Source organism: Salmo salar, chromosome ssa21 (genome assembly GCF_905237065.1).
Source record: "Salmo salar chromosome ssa21, Ssal_v3.1, whole genome shotgun sequence".
NCBI classification, from domain to species: domain Eukaryota; kingdom Metazoa; phylum Chordata; class Actinopteri; order Salmoniformes; family Salmonidae; genus Salmo; species Salmo salar.
This window is the reverse complement of record NC_059462.1, coordinates 31664347-31684662: the sequence shown is the minus strand read 5'-3', so window position 1 is coordinate 31684662 and position 20316 is coordinate 31664347. Positions and strand designations below refer to the sequence as shown.

Here is a 20316-nt window from a genome sequence, read left to right as displayed (position 1 = left end):
GATTTGATGTGCTGCATACAAAGGCTTGTAAATGAATGAGTGTTTTATGTGGATAAGCAAAGATACATAAACACACACACAGACACACACGCACGTACAGTACGTACACACACTGAGTTTACGAAATATTAGGAACACCTTCTTAATATGTACCCCCTTTTGCCCTCAGAAAAGCATAAATTCATTGGGACATGGACTACAAGGTGTCAAAAGCGTTCCATAGGGATGCTGGCCCATGTTGACTCCAATGCTTCCCACAGTTGTGTCAAGTTGGCTGGATGTCCTTTGCTGAGCAGTTATTGACACACTCAAACCGGTGCGCCTGGCACTTACTACCATACCCCGTTCAAAGGCACTTAAATCTTTTGTCTTGCCTGTTCAACCTCTGAATGGCACACATACCCAATCCATGTCTCAACTGACTCAAGGCTTAAAAATCCTTCTTTAACCTGTCTCTTCATCTACACTAATTGAAGTGGATTTAACAAGTGACATCAATAAGGGATCATAGCTGGATTCATCTGATCAGTCTATGTCAGTGTACGCACCTACATGTGACCACTCTGAGAAGTATTGAGATGGTTCTCCCTCTCTGTATATGTTTGTGTAGTGGGGCGGTGTTTATATAGGTGTACAGTGGTTCTTCCTTTAAATGTTGCGGTGTACTGCAGCACAGCTTGCAGGGTGCCGCAGAATTCTAAGGCACGTTATTAAAGTGTCAGCCATTGTTGCCAGAATGACACAATTTAACACAACATGCCACCCTCTACCACAAACGGTTGCGCCATAAGCTCCAAACTCGTAAAGGAAGAACCACTGTGTATATATAGGTTTATATAGAGGTGTATATAGAGGTGTAGATATACATTATCAGAATTGAAAGTTTTTTTTTTTGTTTACAGAAATGTACCTCTTCATGTGATTGTTTATTCATTCTCTTCAGATCCTGGTCCACAGCAGCAGGGAGAGATGGAGATCTTTATCACAAGCACACAGATAGAGCAGAGGCTGGAGTTTGTGTGTTTACTCTGCTTTTAATCTGCTTGTGGACCTTTCTCTCCCCAGGTGAACACAAATCACACAGCCAGAGGGTTTACCTCACAAAATATCTGCATAGGTTATCCAGTGCTTTGAGTCTGAGTGTGTGGTATGGCTGTAAGGTGTATGGGTCAGTGACACAGTTACTGGTTCTGCTGATAGCGGGAAGTACAGTCAGGTGGACTCAGGTGGAATATGAGGGAGAAGGTCTACTGGGGACAGAGCTGTATAAAGGTTCCTGTTCCACCCCTACTGTGGAGATGCAACACTCTACACTGGGGACCAATATAGACCTGGGATGCCAGGTGTGTGCACTCACTTGGCAATCAGCCACGTTAACTGTTCAGCAAAGTGCCAGGGAGAAATGCTAACAAGCAGGATTGCAGGTGGCCCTCCAGGACTGTAGCCTCTGAAGACTGCAGCTCTTCACCCTGATCTGAACTGTAGAATTAGAGCAGGAAATAACTTTGTCTACTAGACATTTACAGTGAAGATATCCATCAGTACTGCCCTGTAGGAGCCATAAATGTAGAACTCACTGATGTAGTCTATTCGCAATGGAGTCCAATGGTACTTCAGGGTAGTTACAGCCACAATCTACTGTATGTCTATGACTTTCAGGTGGACTACATAAAGAATAACCTCCATCTGTCACTAGAGGACAATGAGCTCCAGGTTTACTGTACACTAAGTGCTTGGGTAAACAGTACTGAAGGATAGGCAACTTCAGTTCTCCTTCTGGTTTTACTATAGCTTCTAACAATCTACCAAACATAACATTAACATGGCAGAGAGTCTTTATTGCCAGTTTGGACCTTTAGACTGGAGGGAGACTGAGGTGACTGGCTCCATCATAGAAGTACTACATAGGCCTGACTTTCTGGCACACTGTTCTACAGATCACTAACTTTTCTGGAGAAACAGAGATACAGATCACTCAATTCTCTGGAGAAACAGAGATACAGATCACTCACTTCTCTGGAGAAACAGAGATACAGATCACACCTCTCTGGAGAAACAGATCACTCACTTCTCTGGAGAAACAGAGATACAGATCACTCACTTCTCTGGAGAAACAGATCACTCACTTCTCTGGAGAAACAGAGATACAGATCACTCACCTCTCTGGAGAAACAGATCACTCACTTCTCTGGAGAAACAGAGATACAGATCACTCACCTCTCTGGAGAAACAGAGATACAGATCACTCACTTCTCTGGAGAAACAGAGATACAGATCACTCACCTCTCTGGAGAAACAGAGATACAGATCACTCACCTCTCTGGAGAAACAGATCACTCACTTCTCTGGAGAAACAGAGATAAAGATCACTCACTTCTCTGGAGAAACAGAGACATGTAACATGTTCACTAGGGATGAACCACTTTGTTACGGATTCCTGCCGTACTGCTGCTCATTCCGTGCACCAGTTCCGTAAGTCTACGTCACCGGCCTTTAGGCATCACTGAACTGTCTCATTACGCACACCTGATTCCATTTCCCCTAATTAGTAATTGTATATATGTGCCCTCTGTTCACCATTGTCTTGTGGGTTATTGTTCCTATGTCCGTTGGTCTTGTAAGTACCTGTGCTTTGTTGTTTCGGCTTTCGTGCTGCGTGTATTGTGTACTCGTTATTGCGGGTCTCGTCCCATGTATTGTTGTGCGGGTCTTTTCCTGTGTATTGTTGTTCACTTGTTATTACGGGTCTCGTCCTGTGTATTGTTGTTCACTTGTTATTACAGGTCTCGTCCCGTGTATTGTTGTTCACTTGTTATTACGGGTCTCGTCCTGTGTATTGTTGTTCACTTGTTATTACGGGTCTCGTCCTGTGTATTGTTGTTCACTTGTTATTACGGGTCTCGTCCTGTGTATTTATTAGAAGTATAACCTCGCTCTTTTGTTTAGGTTACATCCCTGTGTTTTTGTATACGTGTTTGTTTTGGGCTTCGTCCCCGTGCCTTTCATGGCATGTTGTATTTTTGGGTGGAGTATTAAAACCCGTTATTATGTATTCCTGTGCCTGTCTCCAATCATTAAACAACGTGACACTTTCGGTACATCATGATTAACTGGTGTTCTGTTTGATAAAGATCTGCAGTTGATGGCATTTCCTAAAGATGTTTATCCCTTTTATTTTCTGCCAGCTGATTGAACTTAGCTCACTTCCTCATCCATGCAAGGAGGTATTCTGTTGACAGCGGGATGAATCAGGGCCCCCTCTTTAGCAAATTCTCTTGATCTATTTTCCTTTCTCATTTTCTCCACATTTCACTTCTTTCCTCTCCTCCTCACCCAGCGTCTCCATCCTCTGCTCCCTCAGTCTCTCCTCCGATGTACACACAGACATGCAGAAATATTGATTACAACAGACTGACAGGGAACACACCATAAGTCTGAGTTACAGTAAATACCAGATCAAGGGTCAAATCTCCCCAGACTGGCAGATAGACTCTAGAATGGATTGATGAGAGTATTCCCAGGGTTACAATGTTTGATTGAATAAGAGTTTGGAGAGTTGGTAGAATTCTAGGGGAGTTTAGGCCTTTGGTCCTGGGTTCAAGAGAGGCGGTGAATTATGTCCTGGCTGTTAGGCAGTGTGGGACCAAAAACAAAAAAACAATTCCTATCCACAGGCCCTATGCACTTGTTGAGATCCATTTAATAGGGGTATTCAAAACCCTATCAAAGGGCGAAAGGGACCAAGTAACTACCATGCTGTTTTTCAGAACAGGGCCAGAGAGTGATTCTGTTTTCTACAGTGCCCACATGAAAAAAACACTATAGTATACAATGGTATAAATAGTAATAGTAGTATTCACTGTAGTGTTTTTGCTGACTTTACTGTAGTATTCACTAAAGTCCGCAAAAAACACTACAGTGGACACTGTAGTATTTACTGTATTATTTACTGCAGTATACTGTAGTATTTACAGTTAACTACAGTATAAATAAGTTAGCAAAAGAAAACAGACAGTAATATACTATTGTAATTAATGTAGTGTTTTTGTGGACTGTACTATACTGTAGTATTTGCTGTAGTGTTTTTGCAGACATTACTGTAGTATTTGCTATAGTATTTTTGTTTTATTATCTTTGACATAGAAGTGGAGGCTTCCTCCTTCAGGAAACCTACTGGAGAAATACTAAAAGAACATATTTTCCCAAACCGGTAGGTAGGTAGAACCGGGGTCTGGACGGATAGTTAAAAGCTTCTGCTCTTTTCTATAACCAGTAGGGAACACAATATATGGTGTATACTTGGCATGTAGGTTTCTCACTTATGGGTGGCACAAACTGTGATATGGCAGAGGGAAATGGGCAGTATTTATTTACTATAGTGAAAAAGTGTATTTGCGGACAGTGCTTTTTTTTGCAGGTAATAGTATGGTATTTACTATAGTATATTACAGTATACTACAACATTCTATAGTAAGTCCTACACATGATCGAGTGATACTACAGTGTGTGGTATAGTATTCTACAGTATACTACAGTTTACTATAGATTTCTAGCGTGCTATCTCTTCTCTTTTTCTCTTGTTCTCCTCTCTGGCCCTCTTATGTACTGTATCCATCTGCACACGCTCATTAATAGCCTTATAATCATGGAATATGTAGTCCAGTAGCCATTCTACTGCCTCGCTGATGGACTTACCCAGGGTCTTCCCTGAGCCAAGCACAGCTGAGCACAACTTCTACAAGAACAACACAAGGGCATGTTCCTGTTACAGACATTCTGAGCTGGCCTTTAGCCTTCAACCATATATGCTATGGCATGAGACACTGACAATGAGGCAGCGACATTGGTGTCTGTTGACCAGTTCCTCCAGAGAGAGATGGTGTATCAGCTCCACCTCTCCCAGAGCCCCAGACAGGTCCTGCTTATTGGCAAGCCTATGAGTGAGAGCGTGAGAGAAAGCGAGAGAGCGAGAGAGCGAGAGAGAGAGAGAGAGAGAGCGAGAGAGAGAGATGGGTCAGGTAACGCAAATCAGGTCTCGGTTGTGGGCCGTTATCCACTCTCTCTCTTAGTGCTGACAGATGAATATGGCACACCTGACAACACACATGTCACAATATTATTTTGTTGTCATAACATCTACACATTAGGCAATGAGTCATTCAGCCAGTTAAAGCAGATGAATACCCCTGTTTAGTATAAGCAGGTAATTATAATTCTGCTTTATTTTGTCTTACTGTTGGTTGACATTCCATCCTCCACCCTGTGCTGGTTATGAATCACATACACATATGGCTTTCATCCAGCAAAAACATTCAGTGTTGGTAAGTGTTTTATTTTAGGTAACCATCTTTTTGATGACAACTGTTCTACACTCTTCAAACAGCCGTTCTAAGGGTGTAGAGTAGGACCATGTCCCTTCCCTCCTAAAACGTTCCTGGAATTTCGGGACTTGTCAGAAACAATTTGCCAGCTATGCTCAGTAAAGCCGCTGGAGCCTGAGAAACACAATAGGGCCAGACCAGGGGCTTAGCTGGCAGGCTGCACCATTACACATAGAAATGGAATGTATAGAGCTAAAACAACTTATACTATACCTCTCAGAGTCATTGCTGTTCTACACATTACAGCTCTATTTGTTCTGTGATGAGGCTCCCTGTTGTTTGAGCAGCTCCTGGGGTAGAGTAGGAGTTGGAGTTGTCCCTATGTGTTCTCCCTTCTCCCACTGACTTCATATCCTTCCCTTTCTTCAGATAGGCTAATCAGTTTCTCTCCCATTGGCCACAGAGAGTTCTACTTGAGAGAACGGGTGTGGCCAGACTGGCAGAACCAGATTTTCTGGGAAGTGAAGTTATTCCTCTGTTATAGCAGTTTTCTGGCTAACTGCTAACATAGAGGAAAACTAACAGAACAGGCACACCTGTGTCCTACAGCTAACAGGTCTTTGAAGTGGAGGGCTAAGAAGATGCCATGAGGATTATGTTCAGGAGGATGGGATATACATGTTGTTAACTTTATTGATACTTTATGGAGAAATCCACTCTCCATGGCTTGGCTCAAGTGGCAGTTACATTCCTGGTCGAGTATAAAGGGTAGTTTCTAAGCCTCAAGGACTACTAACTACAACAAGGTAAATAGAACACCTCACGCCTTCCTGCTTCTGGTAAGGCTTTCCAATAGATGTTGGAACATTGCTGCAGGGACTTGCTTCCATTCAGCCACAAGATCATTAGTGAGGTCAGGCACTGATGTTAGGTGATTAGGCCTGGTTCGCAGTCAGCATTCCAATTCATCCCAAAGGTGTTCGATGGGGTTGAGGTCAGGCTCTTTGCAGATCAGTCAAGTTCTTCCACAATGATCTCGACAAACCCTTTCTGTACGGACCTCGCTTTGTGCATGGGGGCATTATCATGCTGAAACAGGAAAGGGCCTTCCCCAAACTGTTGCCACCAAGTTGGAAGCATAGGATCATCTAGAATGGCATTGCATGCTGTAGCGTTAAGATTTCCCTTCACATAAACTAAGGGGCCTAGCCCAAACCAGAAAAAAAATCTCCAGACCCTTATTCCTCCTTCACCAAACTTTACAGTCGGCACTATGCATTGGGGTAGGTAGCGTTCTCCTGGCATCCGCCAAACCCAGATTTGTCCGTTGGTGAAGCGTGATTCATCATTTCAGAGTCCAATGGCGGCGAGGTTTACACCAATCCAGCCGACGCTTGGCATAGCACATTTTGATCTTAGGCTTGTGTGGCTGCTCAGCCATGGAAACCCATTTCATGAAGCTCTCAATGAACAGTTATTGTGCTGAAGTTGCTTCCATACCTCGGTAGTGAGTGTTGCAACCGAGGAGAGATGATTTTTACACGCTGCGCGCTTCAGCTCTCGCCGGTCTCGTTCCATGAGCTTGTGTGGCCTACCACTTTGCGGCTGAGCCATTGTTGTTCCTAGATGTTTCCACTTCACAATAACAGCACTTACAGTTGACCGGGGCAGCTCTAGCAGGGGAGACATTTTATGAACTGACTTTGTTGGAAATGTGGCATCCTATGACGGTGCCAACTTGAAAGTCACTGAGCTCTTCAGTACGGGCCATTCTACTGCCAATGTTTGTCTGTGGAGATTGCATGGCTGTGTGCTCGATTTTATACACCTTGTCAGCAACGGTGTGGCTGAAATAGCTGAATTTACAAATTTGAAGGGGTGTCCACACTGTATTTTCTTAAGTGTACCATGGGTATCACCCCCCTTGGATTTTTTCACATTTTGTTGCATTACAAAGTGGGATTGAAATGAATTTAACTGTGTTTTAAAAAATGTTTTATAGAAAACTAAAACACTAATATACCTTGATTAAATAAGTATTCACCCCACTGAGTCGAAAGAAACGCTTTTGGCAGCAATTACAGCTTGTGTTGGATTAGCCCAAAACATAAGGCTTTGCGTTTAGGCCAAATAGTTTATTCCTTTGCCATGTTTTTTTTACAGTATTACTTTAGTACCTTGTTGCATTCAGGATGCATGTTTTAGAATATTTTGATTCTGTATATATGAAATCTTCTTTTCACTCTGTCATTTAGGTCGCTATTTTGGAGTTACTACAATATTGTTGATCCATCCCGTCACAGCCATTGAACTCTGTAGCTGTTTTAAAGTCACCAATGGCCTCATGGTGACATCCCTGAACAGTTTCCTTCCTGTCCTGCAGCGACTGTATCTTTGTTTTGTCTAGTCAGTTTAATACATCATCCACAGCATAATTATTAATTTGACCATGCTTAGAAATAGATATTCAATGTCTGATTTGTTATTGTTACCCATCTACCAACCACTGCCTTTCTTTATGAGGCTTTTGAAAAGCTTCCTGGTCTATTTAGTTGAATCTGTGCTTGAAATTCAATACTTGACTAAGATGACTAATACTTTACAGATGTTGTATGTATTGGAGACAGAAGAAGGGCTAGTCATTTAAAAATCATGTCAAACCTTATTATTTCACACAGAGTGAATACATGTAATTTATTATGTGATTTGTAAGACAATAAATACTCCTGAACTAATTTAGGCTTGCCTAAACAAAAGAGGTGAATCACTTTGCAACAACTATATTTGAGTTATAACACTTTTATTAATTTGCTAACATTTGTAGAATTTTCTTTTCACTTTGACATTATGGAGTATTTTGTGTAGATCAATGACAAAAACTCACAACTAAATCCATTTCAATCCCACTTTGTCACGCAACAAAATCCAAATGGGGTGAATACTTATGTAACCCACTGTATACTATTACTCTGTCAGATGAATTCAAGGTTCTCAAGAACACAAAAAGGTGGGCTTCAATGTTAATTCATTTGTTATGATCTCAGTTGTTTTGACAAAAGAGGACATTTCTTCTTCCAATTCACCTCAACAGAGCAGCTGCATTATGCTGACAAATGAATGTCAACAGTTTGTTCCGTCAAACTCTGTGACAGTTGAACAGATGGAAATTTGGAAAGCAGTCAGAGAACATATCAAACCATAGCAACATTCAGACAGAGGCCCTGGTTTTCAGGCGACATCTCACATTGCTCTAGAATCGGTTGAGTAATGTTTGAATCATAGAGTTACAATGACCAGAACGGACAGGCCTTTGCTTGGGCTATGGCAGGTAAAGTCAATGACCGACCATTAAAAGTTGACTTGAATGGAAATGTATGATCTAGTCGTTGTAATTCTACAGTTTTAATTAATGTGACATCCTGCCTAGAGAATGTCAGAGGTCTGTTGTGTTAGAATAGGCCTCCCACTTTAGCACTGCTGCCGTTTAAAAGCACAGAGAACAATGACCACACTTACATTCATAAGCCCTGTCTATGAGGAGATTGTAATGGCTACACCACACAAACACATACACACAGCTTCATTTTTGTAATCCATCCAGTAATTGGATAGTCTGTGATTCCTCTACTACATTTCATTCAAAACACACATTCTGTTCACTCCACCTGTCACGGCTGTCGAAAGGATCGGACCAAAGTGCAGCGTGGTTGTAGTTCCACATTTTATTACATCCGTGAAACTTTTGCAATACACAAAATAACTGCATTTACAAAAACAACAAACCGTGACGCAGAGAGAAAACAAACACTACTCAAAAGATAATCACCCACTAAACCCAGGAAGAAAAACCCCTACTTAAATATGATCTCCAATTAGAGACAACGAGGACCAGCTGCCTCCAATTGGAGATCAACCCAAAAAACAACAACATAGAAATAGAAAAACTAGAACTTAAACATAGAAATACAAAACATAGAAAAACATAAACACCCCCGTCAAGCCCTGACCTACTCTACCATAAAAAAGAACATCTTACTATGGTCAGGACGTGACACCACCCTACCAAACGGTTCAGGCCCAGCTAGCACATTTGGTTCCTTCAAAGTTGTGGGAATGTACGTTTTTGGTTTCCCATTGGTTGGGAATGAAGCCATACATTTCCTGACCGGTAAAACAGATTTTCTTTTTTTTTTACATTCTGAGAAAGGAAGTGAAAATGTCGCCTGTTCAGTGAATGTTCATTTTTAGAATGTTTTACTACGGTTCTTTGAAAGTTTTCCTGGTAGGTTTTATTAAGGGAAAATCTAGGTTATTTGGGGATTTTTTAATAACTTTCTTAAAAACTTTCACTGAATGTTTCAATAAGAATTTTAATAACATTACTAGCTTAGTTTAACTGTTTTGAACTCAAAACACAGATAGGACACATGGAAATGCATGTGCTTAGGCATTAATCATGGAATTAGTCCACCATGCCACCAGGCTGGAGCAGGCATGCTATGTTTATTTATGCATACAAAACTGTTCATTTTTGTCTTTACAAACAGACCCCATTTCAAAGGAAACAAGCACTCATTAAGATCAACACACTTAACAAGATGGGGGATAGAGAAAGTTTTGTTGATGCTGAGAACGGAATGTAAACTGAACAAAAATATAAATGCAACACGTAACAATTTCATTGATTTTAATGAGACACAGTTCATATGAGGAAATCCCTCGATTGAAATAAATTCATTAGTCCCCAAATCTATGCATTTCACATGACTGGGAATACAGAAATGCATATGTTGGTCACAGATACCTTAAAAAATAATAGGCCTCACAATGGGCCTTAGGATCTCGTCACAGTGTTTTTGTGCATTCCAATTGCCATCGATAAAATGCTATTGTGTTCGTTGTCCGTAGCTTATGCCTAGCCATACCATAACCGCACCACCATTATGGGGCACTCTGTTCACAATGTTGACATCAGCAAACCACTGATGCCATACACGTGGTCTGTGGTTGTGAGGCCGGTTGGACGTACTGCCAAATTCTCTAAAACGACCTTGGAGGCAGCTCTGGTGGACATTTCTGCAGTCAGCATTCCAATTGCACGCTCCCTCAAAACTTGAGACATCTGTGGCATTGTGTTGAGTGGCCTTTTATTGTCTCCAGCACAAGGTGCACCTGTGTAATGATCATTCTGTTAAAAACGATTCTTGATATGCCACACCTGTCAGGTGGATGGATTATTAAATCTAACCATGTTTGAACTGTTAAGAAACGTTCTGTTATTCCTTGTGTTTCGGTATACTCCCCTTGTCCTGAGGGTAAAAAATGACCCGCCTTCATTAAACCTCCAAAATAAAGCAGCTTAATTGAATTATAAACCCCAAATCTATTTTGCATGAAGAAACAACCTGTCATTCAGCACAAACTTTGTGAATATCTGTGTTTTCCCTCTTCACAATGCAGAAAGACTGCATTTAATCAGTGGACCCTAATCGTTTTTATTGCAACACACCTGTCATAATTGTTTTCTTTACTAAAGTAGAGGTTTATTATTATTATTGCTAAAGGTACTGCATGGATGTAAACATACATTTTTTTGAAAGAGATAGCACTTGTATAGCTTAAGAAAGTAGCAGAAATGTGCTGAATTTAGTTTTGAATGCATTTCTTTGAAGGGAAACAATAACAGTCAAACTTTTTTGGCAACATAGTGATATATTCTTATATACTGTACAATGAGGAATTCAACTACAAAATACTAGTCTTCTCCCATTTTCTTTAACCATTGCCCCCACCCACAAGGTGTATAAACAACAACAATAATTAAGAATAAAATAAGATAATAGATCCAAAACAAAAATATGAAGAACATAAATCAATCAACTCTAATTAGCACATGTAGGACAGTATGCAAATGTGTGTGCATGGACTTTGCAGATGTATTTGTCACATGTGCAGCACATAGTATTTGTTTTCCAGTCCTTCTTTGGGGGAAAGAATTGCCTGCCCCAGCTGCAGCCTCAGGTGGATCATGACAAGATTCAGCCCCCTGAACAGCTTTCACAAGCGCTGCAGAGACTGCTGTGCGTGGGAGGCGCTCCCTTCTTTGAGTGTGTGGGGTTGCAAGTGCCTTTCCCAGCTGCTCCAGGAACACCCTCCTCTTGTTCCGCTTATCAGGCATCCAGGTAGGGTTGCTCTTGTTCCATATGACGAAGGCATTGTATGAGGACACTTCAATGATGTTATGGAAGATGACCAGGGCCAGCGGGCAGTCATCCTCCTGCAGCTGTAAGGTCCAATCACCTTGTCCAAGTTGTCCACACCTTGTTTGTTGTGGTTGTAGTCCAGGATGATGGCTGGCTTCCTGTCCTCACGATCACTGATCTCAGTCGTTTTGTGCAGTGTGCTCAGAAGGACCACATTTTTATTCCTCTTTGGGAGGTAAGAAACTAGAGTGGTGGTGGGGGTGAAGGCAAACTTTGATGAGAAGGCCTCTCTCCCCCTTGTTGTGAGGAGTGCAGGAGGGAGCTCAGGCTTGTCGTTTCTAACTGTGCCAACCATGGTGAACTTCCTCTTCAAGAGCTGCTGACTGAGTTCAATCAGTAGCACACATAATCTCAATTTCTCATTGTGTGTGTGTATGTCTTTGTGGTTTTTGTGGTGTGTAAATTATTTTATAACTGCCGGGTCAAAAATGACCCTAAGACAATCTTTGTACCCTGGTGCTGTACAGCTTTCAAGGAAATATGAACAAAGGCGATGTTTCACTTTTTCTAATGTTGGGGTCACTCTAGGAAAAGTCATCAAATTTGAAGTTGAAAAAATATCAATAAGGGGATTTTCTCTGCTGTTAACCTGTTATGGCTAGGGGGCAGTATTTTCACGGCTGGATAAAAAACGTACCCGATTTAATCTGGTTACTACTCCTGCCCAGTAACTAGAATATGCATATAATTATTGGCTTTGGATAGAAAACACCCTAAAGTTTCTAAAACTGTTTGAATGGTGTCTGTGAGTATAACAGAACTCATATGGCAGGCAAAAACCTGAGAAGATTTCATGCAGGAAGTGGCCTGTCTGACAAGGTGTCGTTCTTCTTGTCTCTGTTTATTGAAGTGTGAGGATCTTAGCTGTCCCGTGACACTTCCTACGGCTGCCATAGGGTCTCAGAAGGCGGCAAAATACTGAATCGTGGCTTTGCAGGCTCTGGCTGAAAAAAAGTAGCGAGTTTGGGTAGTGGCTGGTTACAGTACTGTGAGACTCAGGCTCGTGCCCGCGTCGACCGAAAGCTTTGTTTTCTTTCCTCTGTTTAGCTAAATGGACATTCCCGGTCGGAATATTATCGCTTTTTTTTACGAGAAAAATGGCATAAAAATGGATTTAAACAGCGGTTGACATGCTTCGAAGTACGGTAATGGAATATTTAGATTTTTTTGGTCACGAATTGCGCCATGCGCGCGACCCTGATTTACCATTTCGGATAGTGTCTGGGACGCACGAACAAAACGCCGCTATTCGGATATAACGATGGATTATTTTGGACCAAACCAACATTTGTTATTGAAATAGCAGTCCTGGGAGTGCATTCTGACGAGGACAACAAAAGGTAATCAAACTTTTATAATAGTAAATCTGATATTGGTGAGTGCTAAACTTGCCGGGTGTCTAAATAGCTAGCCCGTGATGGCTGGGCTATGTACTTAGAATATTGCAAAATGTGCTTTCACCAAAAAGCTATTTTAAAATCAGACATATCGAGTGCATAGAGGAGTTCTGTATCTATAATTCTTAAAATAATTGTTATGCTTTTTGTGAACGTTTATCGTGAGTAATTTAGTAAATTGTTAGTGAATTCCCCGGAAGTTTGCGGGGGGGGGTATGCTAGTTCTGAACGTCACATGCTAATGTAAAAAGCTGTTTTTTGATATAAATATGAACTTGATTGAACAAAACATGCATGTATTGTATAACATAATGTCCTAGGTGTGTCATCTGATGAAGATCATCAAAGGTTAGTGCTGCATTTAGCTGTCTTCTGGGTTTTTGTGACATTATATGCTAGCTTGAAAAATGGGTGTCTGATTATTTCTGGCTTGGTACTCTGCTGACATAATCTAATGTTTTGCTTTCGCTGTAAAGCCTTTTTGAAATTGGACAGTGTGGTTAGATAAAGGAGAGTATTGTCTTTAAAATGCTGTGAAATAGTCATATGTTTGAAAAATTGAAGTTTTTGTATTTTTGAGGAATTTGTCATTCGCGCCACGCCTATCATTGGATATTGGAGCAGGGGTTCCGCTAGCGGAACGTCTAGATGTAAGAGGTTAAACATAGTGGCAGGTCAATTTTGACCCCAAAGACAACAATAAGGTTAAATTAATAAAATAACAAAGAAAATACATGTTTTTGTCAAGTTCCTTAAATGTGCTGTGAATGTTCCTAAGTCAAGCAACTATCCTGCACCAATCCCAGAAGGTTTTGTGAAGGCTGTACGCTAAATAACCATAGGACAACCACGCTCTCGCCAAGCTCTAAGAAACAAAGTTCCCAGAACGTTATGTGCTAGCTGGGGGTCCTCCAAACTATCCAGACCCTGCATTAGAAAATAGGAAATGCGGTATATATACGCTTCAGAATAAACTTATGAAACCTACAAACTGTTATAATAATCATAATTTTCTGCTGTCTAGCTGTGTGTGTGTGTGTGTGTGTGTGTGTGTGTGTGTGTGTGTGTGTGTGTGTGTGTGTGTGTGTGTGTGTGTGTGTGTGTGTGTGTGTGTGTGTGTGTGTGTGTGTGCATGTATTAAAAGGTCACTTCTCTGAGCGCTCTCATTATATCGTTATGTCAGGGAGAAGTACTAGTGAAGGGAAATGGCTTGCAGCAAAAACATAAACAAGAGAACTTCTCATGGGAAGCAAAGCTGAAGTAGATTCACTGGGGCTGCAGATAAACGTTGTGCCCATCCATCTCTCCCTGCCATCCTAAGCCACAAAGACTACTTGTAGCTTAGTGGACCAAAGAGCTTAAGGAATTTCTCAGGAATGTTAATTTTATCTATGCATTAACTATAGAAGAGCTTCTCAGCTAGTACGTAACATTCTGAGAACCATATGTTTCTTAGAGCTCGGTGAGAGCGTGGTTATCCTATGTTATTATGATTACAACCTTCACACAACTTTCTGGGAAGGGTGCAGGTTAGTTGGCTTGGGAACATTCTCAGCACTCTTAAGGAATTATGACAAAAAACCTTATTTATTGGTATTTCATTACATTAACAGAAAGTTTCCTAAAAATTCAAACATGGTTACATTTCATTTCAATTTTGGTAATATTTTAGGAATGCTATCAAACTGGTTTGACATTGGGAATGTTCTCAAATAGTTCAGAGAACATTAAGAAACAACGTTCTTCTATGGGAATTTCAATACTTCAGCCTAACTTTTCCTACAGGTTTGCTCTTGGTTCTATCAACTTGTTCCAAGAACATTAAGGAACCTTCCATCAAAACCACAATAAAACTTTTGTAACTTTCAGATAACATTCTAAGAATGTTATTTAAAAACAAGAGGCCAGTCTTCTATTCTAAGCATCAACAAAACTCTCTCTATCCTCAATCTTGATAAGTATGTTCAGGAGTATTGAGCGCGCTAATTAGTTGGCCACATCTGATCTTAATGAGTGTTTGTTTCCTTTGAAATGGGGTCTGTTTCAATAGACTAAAATGAACAGCTTTGTATGCTTAAAAAAAACATGGTATGCTAGTTCCATCCTGGTGGCACAGTAGACCATGGATAAAAACAGAAGGTTAAAGGTTTGAATTTCACTGATGCTGTGTCTTGTCACAAAAAAACAAAAAACCATTTGCGTGATTAATGGCTAAGGAAAAACATTTCCATGTGTCCTATCTGTGCTTCAAAAAAGTTAACCCCAAATATGCTAACAGTGTTTTTGAAAGTTTCAAGGAAGTTATTAAAAAAATGTCTAAATAACCTCAGGGCATTAATAAAACCTAAGATGTTCTCAGAACCTCCCTGCAACCTAAAAATAAGCATTCCCAGTGGATGCAACATTTTCACTTCTTTTCTCATAATGTTTAAAAAATGTTCCATTTTACTTTTCAGGAAACTTATGGATTTGTTCCCACAATCAATGTGAAACCAAAAACATACGTTCCCACAACTTCCAAGAAACCAAATGTGCTAGCAGGGTTGTGATGCTATAAACAAACAAAGTGAAGAGAGACGCGATTCCAGTTCAAAGTGGACACACCAATGTACATATTTACCTCATACGATCTTTGAGTTCTTCATTGTAATGATGATTCATTGGGATGAACAAGAAAGGAAAGGTCACCTGGTAAAAAGTGTTGACTGAAACGGCTTTGTTCAAAACAGTGTTTTGGTCTTCTCTTTAGGCATACCAACAATATTTGGAGAAACCATAAACAGTGCATTCGGAAAGTATTCAGACCCCTTGACTTTTCCATATTTTGCTATGTTACAGCCTTATTCTAAAATTGATTAGGCTCTGTTCTGTGGTGATAACTTTACCAAAAGGCCTCAACTGACAGGTTCGGCTGTCCTCCTGAGGGAACTCCACTCTGACCATGAGGGACCGTCTGGAGGAGCTGCGTCAGAGGGCCCAGGAGTTCCGGGAGGCAAGAAACAAGGCAGATGAGACCCCATTCCCTGAGGAAGACGCTGACCCAGATGATCCAGCGTGGGTTAGTGTCGCCACCCCTCAGCAGGCTGTGGTGTTTGAGGAGGAACCGGTCCTGGACAACTTCCTGTCCGAGGCTCAGTATATCCGCGGTGACATCACTGAGCTAGAGACCGAGGTGAGTGATCTTACATATTCCTCCTAAGAGTGGTATACACCATTCGATCCTCAAAGCCTGCACCTTAGTTGGAATGCAACTTAATGTCCATGAGAATACTGTGGTGAATTCCGGAGGTGGAAAGATGCTCTATAAATCCTTGTTGTTCATTTATACACTGCTCAAAAAAATAAAGGGAACACTTAAACAGCACAATGTAACTCCAAGTCAATCACACTTCTGTGAAATCAAACTGTCCACTTAGGAAGCAACACTGATTGACAATAAATTTCACCTGCTGTTGTGCAAATGGAATAGACAACAGGTGGAAATTATAGGCAATTAGCAAGACACCCCCAATAAAGGAGTGGTTCTGCAGGTGGGGACCACAGACCACTTCTCAGTTCCTATGCTTCCTGGCTGATGTTTTGGTCACTTTTGAATGCTGGCGGTGCTTTCACTCTAGTGGTAGCATGAGACGGAGTCTACAACCCACACAAGTGGCTCAGGTAGTGCATCTCATCCAGGATGGCACATCAATGCGAGCTGTGGCAAGAAGGTTTGCTGTGTCTGTCAGCGTAGTGTCCAGAGCATGGAGGCGCTACCAGGAGACAGGCCAGTACATCAGGAGACGTGGAGGAGGCCGTAGGAGGGCAACAACCCAGCAGCAGGACCGCTACCTCCGCCTTTGTGCAAGGAGGAGCAGGAGGAGCACTGCCAGAGCCCTGCAAAATGACCTCCAGCAGGCCACAAATGTGCATGTGTCTGCTCAAACGGTCAGAAACAGACTCCATGAGGGTGGTATGAGGGCCCGACGTCCACAGGTGGGGGTTGTGCTTACAGCCCAACACCGTGCAGGACGTTTGGCATTTACCAGAGAACACCAAGATTGGCAAATTCGCCACTGGCGCCCTGTGCTCTTCACAGATGAAAGCAGGGTCACACTGAGCACATGTGACAGACGTGACAGAGTCTGGAGACGCCGTGGAGAACGTTCTGCTGCCTGCAACATCCTCCAGCATGACCGGTTTGGCGGTGGGTCAGTCATGGTGTGGGGTGGCATTTCTTTGGGGGGCCGCACAGCCCTCCATGTGCTCGCCAGAGGTAGCCTGACTGCCATTAGGTACCGAGATGAGATCCTCAGACCCCTTGTGAGACCATATGCTGGTGCGGTTGGCCCTGGGTTCCTCCTAATGCAAGACAATGCTAGACCTCATGTGGCTGGAGTGTGTCAGCAGTTCCTGCAAGAGGAAGACATTGATGCTATGGACTGGCCCACCCGTTCCCCAGACCTGAATCCAATTGAGCACATCTGGGACATCATGTCTCGCTCCATCCACCAACGCCACGTTGCACCACAGACTGTCCAGGAGTTGGCGGATGCTTTAGTCCAGGTCTGGGAGGAGATCCCTCAGGAGACCATCCGCCACCTCATCAGGAGCATGCCCAGGTGTTGTAAGGAGGTCATACAGGCACGTGGAGGCCACACACACTACTGAGCCTCATTTTGACTTGTTTTAAGGACATTACATCAAAGTTGGATCAGCCTGTAGTGTGGTTTTCCACTTTAATTTTGAGTGTGACTCCAAATCCAGACCTCCATGGGTTGATAAATTGGATTTCCATTGATTATTTTTGTGTGATTTTGTTGCCAGCACATTCAACTATGTAAAGAAAAAAGTATTTAATAAGATTATTTCTTTCATTCAGATCTAGGATGTGTTGTTTAAGTGTTCCCTTTATTTTTTTGAGCAGTATAGTTTGACTGAATCCTCTTCTCCTTCTCCCCAGGTGAAGAAGTTTAGCCAGCAACAAAGGAGCCTGGTGGCAGCCATGCGTCGTTTCAGTGTGATGAAAAAGGAGAGCAGTGTGACGAGGGACATCAAGCTGCAGGCAGAGAGCATCCACAGACGGCTGGACGCCCTCTTCAAGAAGGCACAGAGTTTAGAAGGCCTACAGGGACTAGCTACAGCCACTACACGCATCCAACGCTCCCAACACGCAGCGCTACACAGACGATTCCAGCAGGTCACTCTCCAAAAGTTATTACTCCAAAAGTTATTACTCCAAAACAAAAGTTATTACTCCAAAAGTTATTACTCCAAAACAAAAGTTATTACTCCAAAACAAAAGTTATTACTCCAAAACAAAAGTTATTACTCCAAAACAAAAGTTATTACTCCAAAACCTTTTATTTCAATGGTGTTTTTCTGATGTGTTCAATAACACATACACGTTAGCGTAAAAATATTTGTTGGCTTTAGTTTGCACATGGTAGCCTTCTTGAATATCCGCTAGCGCTAGCTCAGCTAACAGTGAACAGAAATGGCTGTTTCTGGTCTAAAGTATTTTTTCCTCTTTTATCACTCCTAGGTGATGCGTTTGTACAACGACTCCATTCTCAGTAAACAGGAGCGGTGTAAACACTTCATCATCCGTCAGCTGGAGGTGTCTGGTCGCGACGTCACCGAGGAGGAAGTGGACGAAATGGTTGCTGCGGGGAAGTGGGAGGTGTTTAACCAGAACCTCCTCAACAATGAACGCATCACACGCTCTAAGCTGTCTGAGATCGAGCAGAGACACAAGGTAAGCGTGATGACATTAACATAGAAAAGTTATGATGAGTAAGAGAATGCGAGACTATGTTCTCTAAGCAAAGAGAAGACTTTGAAAACCCTCAGTAAGGGAGAACTACAGTAGGCCTCGTATGTCTGTGACAGACAAACACTAATGTTGGCTCTAATTTAGACCAATTTCACTGTCCATTCAGACAACTCCTTGACTAATGTTCAGTCCTACTCTGTTCTGTAACTACTATAGGAGCTGGTGAATCTGGAGAGCAACATGAAAGAGCTGAGAGATCTGTTCATGGATGTCTTTATGTTGGTGGAGGAGCAGGGAGACTACATAGACCACATCCAGACCAGCGTAGAGAAGACACAGGACTATGTCACCGTCAGTAACGAGAAGTTTAAAATGGCTGCCAGGTACAAGAAAAAGAACCCTTTGAGGAGGCTGTGCTGCTGTTGCTGCCCCTGGAGGTGATGCACATAGAGGAAAGACTGGAGACTGGAGATGCCCCTAGAGGTTTTTCAGATGGGGAGAGGAAGAATTCTGGTGTGGAGAGTCAACAGGTGGCATTTCACTTATAAGAATCATGGATGCAAAAATCAACTGCTTACAGTGGTCAGAAATCATCCATGAATAATAGGATTCTAAGAGGATGTGCAATTGAAGCAGAGTGGGATTATTTCTCCACTCCTGATGGACTACTGATTAACTCAAGACAGAACACACTTTGAGAACCAGCAAGACTGTTTAACTGGACAGAAGCATTCACAATGTGGAGACAGATTGGATGTTACTTTCATGAATTGTTGTATTACAACTCATGCTAGTTTTTGTATTTACTCAAACTTTGTGTGTATAGACAATACCAGTCAAATGTTTGAACACACCTACTCATTCAAGGGGTTCTCTTTATGCGTACTATTTTCTACATTGTAGAATAATAGTGAAGACATCAAAACTATGAAATAACATGTAGTAAAAAGTGCTAAACAAATCAAAATATATTTTATATTTGAAATTCTTCAAAGTAGCCACCCTTTGCCTTTATTACAGCTTTGCACACTGTTGGCATTCTCTCAACCAGCTTCATGAGGTAGTCACCTGGAATGCATTTCAATTAACGAGTGTGCCTTCTTAGAAGTTAATTTGTCGAATTTCTTTCCTTCTTAATGAGGTTGAGCCAATATTATGGCAAGAACAGCTCAAATAAGCAAAGAGAAATGACAGTCCATCATTATTTTAAGACCTGAGGTCAGTCAATCCAGAAAATGTAAAGAACTTTTAAAGTTTCTTCAAGAGCAATCCCAAAAACCCTCAAGCGCCATGATGAGGAACGCCACAGGAAAGGAAGATCCAGAATTACATCTGCTACAGAGGATAAGTTCATATGAGTTACTAGCCTCAGAAATTGCAGCCCAAATAAATGCTTCACAGAGTTCAAGTAACAGACACATCTCAACATCAACTGTTCAGAGGAGACTGCATGAATCAGGTCTTCATGGTCGAATTGCTGCAAAGAAACCACTACTAAAGGACACCAATAAGAATAAGAGACCTGCTTGGGCCAAGAAACACAGGCAATGGACATTAGACCGGTGGAAATCTGTCCTTTG

The 20316-nt window shown here is 41.8% G+C and overlaps 1 protein-coding gene and 1 non-coding gene across 3 annotated transcripts; one reads left to right on the top strand and one right to left on the bottom strand.

Annotated features, from left to right (window-relative positions):
* Window positions 1–4147: 4147 nt before the first annotated feature.
* On the bottom strand, window positions 4148–4202 carry LOC123729612 (U7 small nuclear RNA). The gene has a single exon (XR_006761259.1). It is a non-coding gene; the product is annotated as a U7 small nuclear RNA (small nuclear RNA).
* Window positions 4203–5731: 1529 nt separating this feature from the next.
* Window positions 5732–20253, top strand: LOC106582163 (syntaxin-19). Of its 2 annotated transcripts, none has more exons than XM_014164965.2 (5): window positions 5732–6127; window positions 15873–16153; window positions 17924–18160; window positions 18506–18718; window positions 18953–20253. In XM_014164965.2, the coding sequence occupies exons 2-5, from the start codon at window positions 15923–15925 to the stop codon at window positions 19175–19177; spliced, it is 906 nt and encodes a 301-aa protein (XP_014020440.1). In that variant the 5' UTR covers window positions 5732–6127; window positions 15873–15922; the 3' UTR covers window positions 19178–20253. The 2 variants fall into 2 exon arrangements, with proteins under 2 accessions (XP_014020440.1, XP_014020441.1); XM_014164966.2 differs by having other exon boundaries at window positions 5733–6127; window positions 15887–16153.
* The last annotated feature ends 63 nt before the right edge of the window (window positions 20254–20316 follow it).

Coding starts and splice junctions, on each gene's coding strand:
- LOC106582163 (XM_014164965.2), top strand. CDS start 15,923: ATGAGGGACCGTCTGGAGGAGCTGCGTCAGAGGGCCCAGGAGTTCCGG. Junction 16,154..17,923: donor TCACTGAGCTAGAGACCGAG/GTGAGTGATCTT, acceptor CCTTCTCCCCAG/GTGAAGAAGTTTAGCCAGCA. Junction 18,719..18,952: donor AGATCGAGCAGAGACACAAG/GTAAGCGTGATG, acceptor TAACTACTATAG/GAGCTGGTGAATCTGGAGAG.